The sequence below is a fragment of the Olea europaea genome, unplaced genomic scaffold (genome assembly GCF_002742605.1).
Source record: "Olea europaea var. sylvestris unplaced genomic scaffold, O_europaea_v1 scaffold2675, whole genome shotgun sequence".
Lineage (NCBI taxonomy): Eukaryota > Viridiplantae > Streptophyta > Magnoliopsida > Lamiales > Oleaceae > Olea > Olea europaea.
This window is the reverse complement of record NW_019245130.1, coordinates 1-11,363: the sequence shown is the minus strand read 5'-3', so window position 1 is coordinate 11,363 and position 11,363 is coordinate 1. Positions and strand designations below refer to the sequence as shown.

The 11,363-nt window shown below is 35.2% G+C and overlaps 1 protein-coding gene across 1 annotated transcript; it reads left to right on the top strand.

Moving 5' to 3' along the window:
• Nucleotides 1-922: 922 nt before the first annotated feature.
• Nucleotides 923-7,139, top strand: LOC111383402 (serine hydroxymethyltransferase 7-like). The gene is made up of 4 exons (XM_023007513.1): nucleotides 923-2,348; nucleotides 4,379-4,784; nucleotides 6,292-6,393; nucleotides 6,481-7,139. The coding sequence occupies exons 1-4, from the start codon at nucleotides 1,257-1,259 to the stop codon at nucleotides 6,702-6,704; spliced, it is 1,824 nt and encodes a 607-aa protein (XP_022863281.1). The 5' UTR covers nucleotides 923-1,256; the 3' UTR covers nucleotides 6,705-7,139.
• The last annotated feature ends 4,224 nt before the right edge of the window (nucleotides 7,140-11,363 follow it).

Here is an 11,363-nt window from a genome sequence, read left to right as displayed (position 1 = left end):
TAAGTTTCGATTGAATTAAGTTGAGTTGGTCGATTTAGACATTAAAAATCATAAAAATATGCTCGATAATAAAAACCTATCAACCACAACGCTTAGACCATTATCATAAATTTGTAATAATGCATGAAGGAAAATGCATATATTATACAAATTATCATCTCGCTTAAAAGAAAAATAAGCCTGAAACCTATATTTGCAAAACATAAATAATAATCAACTTAAATTTAAAGTTATGAGTATCAAAAGGAGTAAAAGCTGGCAATTAGCCGGAAGCGTAGATGCAAATAGGGTTCGCGACGGTCGACAGACTTGAATAAAAGATAATGAGAGGCGGCAACATCTAGCTTTGTGCCTAGAGAGAAATAGGAAGTATAAGAAAAATGATAATATTTTTTAAACTGGGAGCCTGTTTGGGAGTAAATTTGAGAATTGATTTTTTGATCGTTAGGAGAAAAGTGATACACCTGTGAGAGAAGAAGTCAAATATAACGGCTGGAATAGTGAAATAACGATAAAAAAAATCAATTTTTTGGAAGAAAAAATCACTCCCAAACAAGCCCTAGGTTTGAACTTTTAATTTTTTACATTTGTTTTTATGCCTAGAGAGAAATAGGAAGTATGAAAAAAATGATAAGATTTTTTAAACTAGGTTTCAACTTCTAATTTTTTACATTTGTTTTTAATTTTTAAAGTAGCGAGTTGGATTGAGCAAGTTTTATCGATTGTGGTGGATCAACCCCCAAGCCAACCCATTTTCTTCTAAAAAATTCAACTCAACGGACTTTTAAAAAAGAATCAATGCAACTTGGTCAATTCGATTTGGGTTGGTCGGTTCGATTTTTGCCAACTCCTACTCGGTTGTATGCCAAATGCGTCGCAGCTAATTCCTCCCCGCGTCTAAAAATCGTCCAGGTGCATTCATTTCTGAATCACCCCTCCTCCTTCGTCAAACCCACGCGATCCTTTGAATTCTCTATGTATGTATTTTGAGCTTGTAATTTCCACCCTAAGTTCCTATAATTGGGTTTAATTATCGAGATTGATTCATTTTGTTGGAAACTTTATCAACAATTTCCCACTAAACGTGTCGCCGATCGGTACCCCATCGCCACTGTCGCTGTTTCTGCAAACCGCCGTTACCGTTTTTGTCAAATCTGTTGAAAAGATTGGGGGTTAGGGTTTCAATTTCGGTTATATATTTGAATTATCATTGTTAACAAGAACTTTATTTTGTTGTTTTTGGTTATATCATTGTTATGGATTTTACTCAATCTCCGCCGAGTAATAGTCTCTCGTTAGGGTTTTTATCGCATTCATCGGTGGTAACTGCACCGAATGGCAGTAAGAATGATAGGAGCTCGAAAATCGTTGACGACTCGATTTCCTTCCAAATCGAGTCGAGGATTCAAGACATGGCGCATCCGGTGCCTTCTATTCCACTCCAATTGATGGACCAGCAAACAGAGGATCATCATAACTGCAAAGAAGAGAATTTGAATGAAGAGAAAAAAGAGAGTGAGAAAGTTGATGAGGAAAGAGATGAGGAGGAGTTTCGGTTTTGGGGGCACTCGATGTGTTTGAAGAGGAAGCGGGACTGTGATTCAGTGTCCTCGACATCAGCCTATCCTGTAAAGAGTCTTAAGGCTTCTTCAAACGAGCTTGAATTGCGTAGGAATGCTGTCAGGGCATGGGGGAACCAGAGCTTGCGAGTCGCCGATTTGGATGTTTTTGAAATAATGGAGAAGGAGAAGCTGAGGCAATATAAAGGAATTGAATTAATTGCATCAGAAAACTTTGTTTGTAAAGCAGTAATGGAGGCTTTGGGGAGCCATTTAACTAATAAATATTCTGAAGGGATGCCTAGGTCGCGATATTATGGTGGAAATCAATATATTGATGAGATTGAGATACTCTGTGGTGAGCGTGCATTGGCTGCTTTTGGGCTTGATTCTGAGAGTTGGGGTGTGAATGTGCAGGCATATTCGTGTACATCTGCAAATTTTGCGGTTTACACTGGGTTATTATTGCCTGGTGACCGGATAATGGGGTTGGATACGCCGTCTGGTGGGAACACTAGTCACGGCTGTTATTTGCCAAATGGGAGAAAGGTGTCAGGGGCATCAATTTTCTTTGAGAGTCTTTCTTATAAGGTGAATCCTCAGTCAGGTTATATTGATTACGATAAGCTGGAGGAGAGGGCGGTTGATTTTCATCCCAAGATATTAATATGTGGTGGGAGTTCATATCCTCGGGAGTGGGATTATGCTAGGTTTAGACAGATTGCTGATAAATGCGGAGCTGTTTTGTTGTGTGACATGGCTCAGATTAGTGGTCTTGTTGCTGCTAAGGTGCAAGTCTTTTCTTCCTTTTTTTGGTTTTTATTGATTTTGGCATTTTTTTTGTGCTTAATTTGCTTTACAATACTTGTTTCTGATATTGAGCTACATGTTTATTTGAGCAATTGCTTTTCAGGGTTCACTCAGTTGCATGTAGTCTTTATATTGTTTATGAATGATTTTTAGACTGCAATTTTCAATTGGAGCAGCATGCTTCTGGTTGTTACTATACTTTTTGAAACAATAAATTGAAGACGGGTTCATTGATGTTATATTTCTTATGAAGTTGCATTAATTTACATCCAGAGCTTTGGCTAAAGTGGAATTGGTTTTATTTTACTAGTTAGCTCATCATTCTTATTCTATTAAGTATTAATCAATGTACCAGTCCTATCTATTTAATGTGTACTTTGAGCTTTTTTCTCTTAAATATTACCAGACATTTAGTGGACAGAGAATGCAACCATTCTCACATTTACTTTGGGTCTGATTTTGACGTCACTTGAGTGAACAAGGACATGAGTGGAAGCACATAAATACTTTGTAGTCTTCTCTGTTTTTGCTGCTTCTGAAAGGGGTTCGAAAAAATATAAAAATTGGCCTTTTGAAATCGTGGTCCAAATATGTCAGAAACTGAACACACAATTGCATGGAACTTATTGAAAACTCGTATTCATGGGGATTAAGATTATAGTACAATCAAGTCCATTGTAGATTTATAATAAAATGTTTATAGATACATCATTCTTCAACTTGATCAAGTGGAGTCCATTATTCCAAATAAGAATCAATTTTGCAGGTCTCTGTGATCTTCATATGGTGCTAGAGGTGTGAAAATAATCTAAGGGTCTTTATTATAAATTTTTGCTTTTGCTTGTTCTGCATTGCATCGTGGTGCAACCAGTAGCTGGGACTGGGAATGGGAATGGGAATGGGAATGAGAATGATGGTAGTTTGATAGGGGGATGAAAAATAATCTAAGGGTCTTTATTATAATTTTTGCTTTTGCTTGTTCTGCATGGCATCGCGGTGCAACCAGTAGCCGAGATTGGGAATGAGAAAGATGGTGGTGTGATGGTTAAAAGGCAGTTCTGTGGGAAAGGAGGCGAGGAGCTGTGGGGGCAGAGTATTTGTGAAGGGTATAGAGAAGGGTGGTTGATGTTGATAGATACTAGTCCTTTTTATCCTGGTATCATGACATGATTCCATTCAGCTTTGAGGTATATGGTGTGCTGGCTTGTACGGATCTTCTTCTCTTTGTTGCTACAGTTCAAGATTGTATTCTTGAATTCGAAAAGAGCCTTTATGCCTTATCTGTCATTGTTCTTTCTCGAACTGTTTTCATCTAGGATTCTTTAAAACGTGAAATGGAAAAGTGTGGATGGGCGACCTGCCAACCACGGATGAACTTGTAGCAGAGATAGAACATATATACTAGAAACTATTTTTTTGTTGAATAAAAGCTAATTGGTCGCTAGACATATCAAATCTTTATCCGTAAAGAGATAAAGTTAATATCAGCGGACAGCTGCTCTCTGACATATCTTTTAACAGTAATCTTGCTCTGCAGAGTGCACTCAAACAAGCCCTATATCTCTTGTTGTTACTTGGACATTTTCTTATTTGTGGACACAAGGCTAGAGAAACAAGTTTTGTACTCTTCATAATATATGCACTGCAGGCATGCAGTATTTGTTTCAGGGTAGCAGCTTTGTCATAGATATTGATGATAAGTTCCCACTCAAAATTTGAGTTCAATAAGTTTATGCAAATTTCTGATCTGATTTATGTGTAAAATAACATATTGTTCTTGTCAATTAGAATCTCAATTTGATTTCCATATTAAGAACTATTAGTGCTCCCATGAGAAGCATGTTTAATGATGTGCCTTTGGACTTATCTCTCTCATTTTTTATTTTTTTTCATGCCTTACATTTTAACTCCTAATTATTTGTGTAAGAGTTTCTTGTGTTTACTTTCTGTTCTTTTCAATTTTGCGGTTCCTTGATCTTTAAACTGTGTACATGAATTTGTAACTGCAGGAATGCATAAGTCCATTTGAATTCTGTGATATTGTTACTTCAACCAGCCACAAAAGTCTTCGAGGTCCAAGGGGAGGCATTATTTTTTACAGGAAGGGCCCAAAGCCAAGGAAGCGATGCATGCTTTTGAATCAAGGTGAGGGCAGTGATAGATATGATTTTGAAGAAAAGATAAACTTCGCAGTTTTCCCAGCACTTCAAGGTGGGCCACACAACAACCACATTGCAGCTCTAGCAATAGCATTGAAACAAGTGGCGACTCCTGAGTACAAGGCGTATATGCAGCAGGTCAAGAAAAATGCTCAGGCCTTAGCATCTGCTTTATTAAGAAGAAATTGTAGACTTGTCACTGGAGGCACTGACAATCATTTGTTGCTTTGGGATCTTAGAAATCTTGGACTGACAGGTAGTATGTTCTGCTCCAAATATCTTGCACTCTTGTCTGACAATTTACTGACTAATTTACACCTACATTGTTGATGTGACCTGTGCACTGTGCTTCTTTGATGGTCAAACTGATTTTTTAAGTTTGCGGTAAAATAATTCCAATTACACAAAATTACCAAAATAATCTGCCTGTATATATGTATATAAGATCAGTTTGGTGATTGTGTAAAATGTAAGATATTTATGCCAAGGGGAAAAAAATTGCAATAGCTAAGTTGACCAGGCACCCAGAATGAGCAAATAAACTACAATGAAAGATGATCATTTAAATGACGAAGCACATCTTGTGTATAAGCGTCCTTTTCTAGTCACTCTATGGCTTGGGATTAAGTTGTGTTCTTCATGTCCATGCTAATATTTATGAGCTGTAATGCATCACGTGTCTTTGAATTCATATATTTAATATGCCATCTCTATGGTGCCTTTATCTCTTACTGTTTTTTGCTCTTAGTGTTGAGGAATTCTCGTTTCAAGTCTTGCGATTTCATTAGGATTGAGATGCACGAGTTCCATACGTTGTGATTCAATTTTAAGATACAATGTCTAAGAAAATCTGGTACTAGAAGATCTCTGTTTGTCAAGCATTGTTGAGATTAGGTGACTTAATCCATGTGCTTTGTTCTGGTCCAACTCCCATATCCACTGTTCATACTTGTGGGTGGTGGTAAGGTCATTGTTGCATAGGTGGGTTTCAGGAGAGGTCATATTTAGTTTTACGATGGTAAATTATCAAATCACCCTCTCCAAGGACTATATAGCTTGTGATTATGGAGAGCCTTATTATTGAACAGCATAGGCGTAGAGCAATAGAGGCATGGCATGTTGGAATTTCTTTGATATGCTTGCCACGCATATTTCTTTAGTAGAGATGATTCTTTGTTTAATTTTGCTGTCTGGAATACGTTTATAAATAAAAGTTTGACAGTCAAGAGACAGCAATAGTAGTGGATTCTAAGTTGGATATTCTTTAGTAACTGGGTATTCCATAAGTTTAAGCTGAATTCTTTATTTATTTATTTTTTAATTTTACCCTTTCTACTTGTCCAATGAAGCTAGGTTTATAATCTGAGATAGTTGTGGTCTCTTTTTTATTTCTCTATTTTACTCTCTGTGGATATGATTGAGGGACATGGAAATTTTGGTTGAAGGATGTCCACAAATTATTTGTGGACCCCGATGTGTTAATTAGGATTCGATCGAATTCTTGTTTATAATTTGTTTAAGGTTTGATGTTGACAAATGCTATGGTAGTAACTATAAAATGCACGTGAATAGACAGTATGTGTGGATTTATTTATTGTATTGGTACTCAATTCAATGGAATTGTTTGATCTTAAAAGGAGATCTATAATTTCGCACGCGAGGGGTGATTTCTTGGTTGGCACCAAAAAACTAGCAATAGCTTCTGTACCTATGATCTGGATTTATTTTTGTTACTTATGTTTCCTGCCTTTTATGATTTATAGGTAAAAACTTCGAGAAGGTCTGCGAGTTGTGTCATATTACTCTCAATAAGGTCACTATCTTTGATGATAATGGCAATTTAACGCCCGGCGGTGTAAGGATTGGTAAGTGAAGATCATAAGTTTTTATTAACAGTGTACTCGAGAACTTATTTGTGCAATAGAGATTGGTTATAACATATATACCTGCAGGTACTCCTGCAATGACATCTAGAGGTTCTCTGGAGGCTGATTTTGAGACGATTGCTGACTTTCTTCTCAGAGCAGTACAGATTGCAAGTTCAGTGCAGAGAGAACATGGGAAAGTGCCGAAACCTTTTCTCAAGGGACTCGAGAGCAGCAAAGAAATTGTTGAGCTGAGAACAAGAGTTGAAAGTTTCGCATCCCAGTTTGCAATGCCAGGATTTGATATCTAATTTTTTCTACTAATGTGAATGGAAGAATAATTTCCTTTGTCGAAGGCTGATTGACCTCTGCCTTACATGGGGATAATATATCGCATTCAACTCGTATTTGAGCATTTGTGATGTTCTAGGCAGTCACTGCTCAAAGTTTGATAAAATCCTGATGTATGCTCCATTAGATTGCTATTCATGGTGAAGTGCATGTGATCGGCGGTGCGCCTAATTTTTCCCTAGCATCGTCTTATCCATGCAATAAATTAGGTGGCTGATCTCTGCTACACCTCTTATATCGAGTAATTTATGGTGATCTTAGTAATTGTATAGGAAATTTGTTACTTTGTGCATCCAATACTCTAATGTTGGTCAATAATTTTAGATATTAGGTCTTACATTGTTGTGAAATTGCCAGGATAAATATGATATATTATCTCTCTTGAGTTTTTGAAATGTTGCATCATATTGTTTAGACGTGATCCCATTTCATGTCTGTTGGCAGAATTTTAATAAAGCAAAGCTCGTATCGAGTGGAGAGAGTGTGAAAATATTTTTGGTTCACTTCTAGTAGTAAAATAAAAACAATGGCTACACGCACAAATAATGCTAATTAAAATTAGGGATAATTGTAGCAAAAGTCCTAAACTTCTAAATTACTAGTAGATTTTTTCAAACGTTTGATTTATTACAGTCGTCATCCTAAAGCTTTCCAAACGTTGCAGGGGAGGTCTTTTGGACGATTTTCATCCAAACGTCCGTCAATTGATCACCAAAAAAATGATTGACCACTTTTTATTAAAATAGGAGAGGGTAAATTCGTACACTTAAAATACCCTTATATCAAAATTCTGCAAAATTTGAGACGACCCTTGTGAAGAAGAGAACAAAATCTGTCAAAAAATTCTTGACAATGAACTAGTCGAAGTTGGAGAACTTGATGACGGATGTGCATGCCATTTGAGAGGATCACTACCCGAACCCATCTATGGTGAGGTTTTGCAAGTGTTGTCGTTGCCAGTTAGAGTTTAAGAGCAAAATTGTAGTCTTTGTGAGAAACCCATATACTTGAATGTTGGGATCATTATGAAAACGTAGCATGAGTCATTATAGTTAATTGATTTTGTGATTTCGTTGTTTGTGGTGAATGCAATAGGTAGGGTTTTCAAAAATTGCATGAAGTGGACTATATGGACAAAATGTTGTAATGAGTATGTGGTGACGTCTATTATGATAACTATATTAGTTCTGATTGGACTTGAGTAATTTTTCCCTTTTCTAGAGAGAACTCCATTTATTTCACAATCCTGTTGAACCATGGTGGGATTTTTTGGGAAGATACGGAATTATTTGTATGAACACGGTAAAATCATCTATCTTGATTACGTGGATCCAAATTTCTTCAATCGATGTCTATTAGACAATACAATGTACAATGAAGATGCTAGGTTACGTTGAGCCAATGAGATATGTGTATTGGCTTGAAAATAAAAGATTAAGTGAAGGGTTATTTTGGTTAGTTACCGATGCAAACTTCATGAATGTTGTGAAATGACTTAGTCCCACAAGTGTTGCAGATATGTATTGTTTGCCGAAACCAACAGAAGAATTGGAATTACCATGGGATGAGAATGGACCAACATGAGATGTCGGGATTGATATGGAAATTGGTGAGATTTTGGAGAGTATTAGTATCATCAATGAAGATATGGAGGTCGAAAAGAAAACTTCATTTGCTTTTGAGGCTTTTGATGACATGATAGAGGGTAATATCTTTGTGTGGTTGATGAATTTGAAGGGGAACATTTGCATGGATATGATGGTGTAGATAACAATGGAGTTGGTGTATTTGAGCATGTGGATGTAGTTGAGGTAGAGTTAAGTGCAAATGATCAGCATGTGGAGTGAACATGTAAGAAGTCAACCTTTGATCTATCATGTTCTTTTGAAAATGCGCTGGAGTAGAAAATGCTCAAGATACAAAGTTCGAGCATCCAACAGTTGAGAATGAAAGGGATGATTTTGCTGAATTATCAACATTCGAGAGTGCAAGGGTGCAATAGGAGTGGAAGATCTTAGAAATATACCGTTTGAACAGCAAATAGTTGATAAGTAAGGTCCTGCCTTTGATGAAACATCCATATTTGGCTGTGATATAGGAGTAGACGATGCTGAAAATGCTGGGCCTTCTGATGCACCTATTGAACCTTTTGGTGTAGAAGACATTAATGTTCAAAATATTGGCACTGAGTTTTATAGGGTTGAATTAGAAGTGGAAGAGTATAATGAGATTGGTCTAAAATATTTTCAGATTATGAACATAAACAGGAAGATATGGAAGAGGATAACCAAGATACTATGACGCACTACTCTTAATTTCCCTAATTTATTTATTTTTATCCTTAGATTAAAATCATATCAAACATTTTGCAATAAAATCAAAAACATATCAAGGAAATCAAATTTCAAAATATAAATAGTTAAAAGAACCGCCAAGTTTATATTATATCAAAAGAGAATTTTTGTTTTACAAAATACTCTGCATTACACCTTAGTCATATGACTATCAAAAATTTTTGGTCAAAAGAAATGCCTGCAGATTTTTCAAAAGTTTCCTATAGATCTATTTTAGAGTAGACAGATATGGCGGTATATCAAAGTCTGTCAAAATTCTTTTATCTTTATTGCCCTCTTTTACAAGGCATCATTTACCTATTTTACACAATACCACTTACTTTTTACTCCACATACATTATAGTATTTACATAAGGACAAGTGACCAAGTCGTAAACATCAATCATTACCATTACAAAATCCTTCCCGTCTTCAAAAGTTTCGATCTCTTCTTACTTGTCGATCACCGTATAAGAGCTTGTATGTGGGTACGCCTATATATAACATGTATAGTACTGATGTCCTCAGTAATTTCGGCATGTCTAGTGGTTCAGACAATTTCAGTCTCTCGCGGTGGCATCTACAGTACAAAATACTAAACGTGAACCATAAAGTTCAGTAAATATGATGATGCAATGATGTATTTCAAACATACATGGGCCCCAATCCCTATTATAATGTACCGTATGAGCTTAGAATAACATGGCCTTTTTCTTGCGTGCAAACCAATATCAACGCATCCATCGTTGCCCATCGAGACTCAGGATGCCACATCATTATATCATACATACAAATTCAAAGCGTGGCCTACATATATACAGCGCTCAAGGTGCTTATCCGCAGTCCTAAGGCCACCAAGGGACCTCCTGGAACTGTTTGTATACAAGTGTCGAATTTCCAATACCCTATTTTTGGCTACCCTTAATAACCGTTAGGAGCCTCAAAGCGGTACAATTATTCGGACATAATAGTACGGTACATTTATAATGGGATTCACGTTCAAAATTTTCAACTGCAACTCTATTAGCATGACAGCACAAGTATGCATGATCTTGAAAAACACAATTATTCCTACATTTTTCAAATAAACTTAATGCACATGTAACATACTACCATGTCACATAACAAAAGAAACAACCACATATAAACACATATTTACACATATTAATGTATTTTGCACTGTAGTTGGAAAAAAATCAATATTGACCTTTTTCGCGATTTCCTTGATCAATATCTGCATTAACACAATAATCTCTACATTAATCAAATCTTATCTTATTATTTTTCGATTGTCACATCTAGACTAAACTTATAAGATAATATAGGTTATTTAATAGCATACCCCTAATAAAAATAATAATACTAGCTTATTATCAACTAGTAGTAATAATAATAATATTAATAATATAAATGAAACTAAAGTTATCGTCATTAACTAAATCCCATAAAATTATTACATGTACAATTTAAGTTAGTCAATATACTACCATATTACTTTCTCATTTCATGCTTGATCCACTTTTCATTTCAATTAACACACACATATATATACATCCATACCTATTAGTAAATTTCTTATTCAATTCATATTCTTCTTTACCACATTTCCATCATATCTTACCATTGATACTATGCATTATAACAATTTTTCTTCAGATTTATCACATAACTAGCTCAAAGTAATTTAAGTTTAAGCCTCAAGTACTAATTGTTATCTGTCTTCCCATTTGAATTTACCACTTATATAATTATAGTAGTGACCCAATTTCCACACCCATTATCATGATGATATTAACAATTATTATACCAAGTTATTTTATATCCCTACTCACTTCTTCCTTACTCACTATTTTTCCCCCAAAACTATTTTATACAATCCTTAATAATGTGAGCTAAGTAAACTAAAACCCAATATATCTTCAACTAGTTTAAAAGTTTTAAAATTTCCAAAGTTAAGATTTTGAAATGAAAAAATTATAATTTATCTTCATTGATGTTATTAATTAAACTTAACTATAATATTATCTTTTATCAATTACTAAAGAACCATAAAGCAACAAATTTAATTCCTATTTATAAACCAAATAAGTACTTAAAATAATTAACTAACGAAAAATTTAAAATAATTAACTAAAGAAAAATTTAAAATAATTAACTAAAGAAGAGACATACCTTAAGGAGTTAAAATGATGGGAAAAATGGAATGTCACATTTCACAACTATCCTTTATTTATAGTTTATGGTGGGGATTAAGTGTGCAATTTATGAAATTGCGCATATAACCCC

Bases quoted from the DNA above. Each gene is read 5' to 3' on its own strand.
- LOC111383402 (XM_023007513.1), top strand. From the start codon at position 1,257: ATGGATTTTACTCAATCTCCGCCGAGTAATAGTCTCTCGTTAGGGTTT. The intron at 2,349-4,378 runs GTGCAAGTCTTT...TTGTAACTGCAG, and splicing joins GTGGTCTTGTTGCTGCTAAG to GAATGCATAAGTCCATTTGA. The intron at 4,785-6,291 runs GTAGTATGTTCT...TATGATTTATAG, and splicing joins TAGAAATCTTGGACTGACAG to GTAAAAACTTCGAGAAGGTC.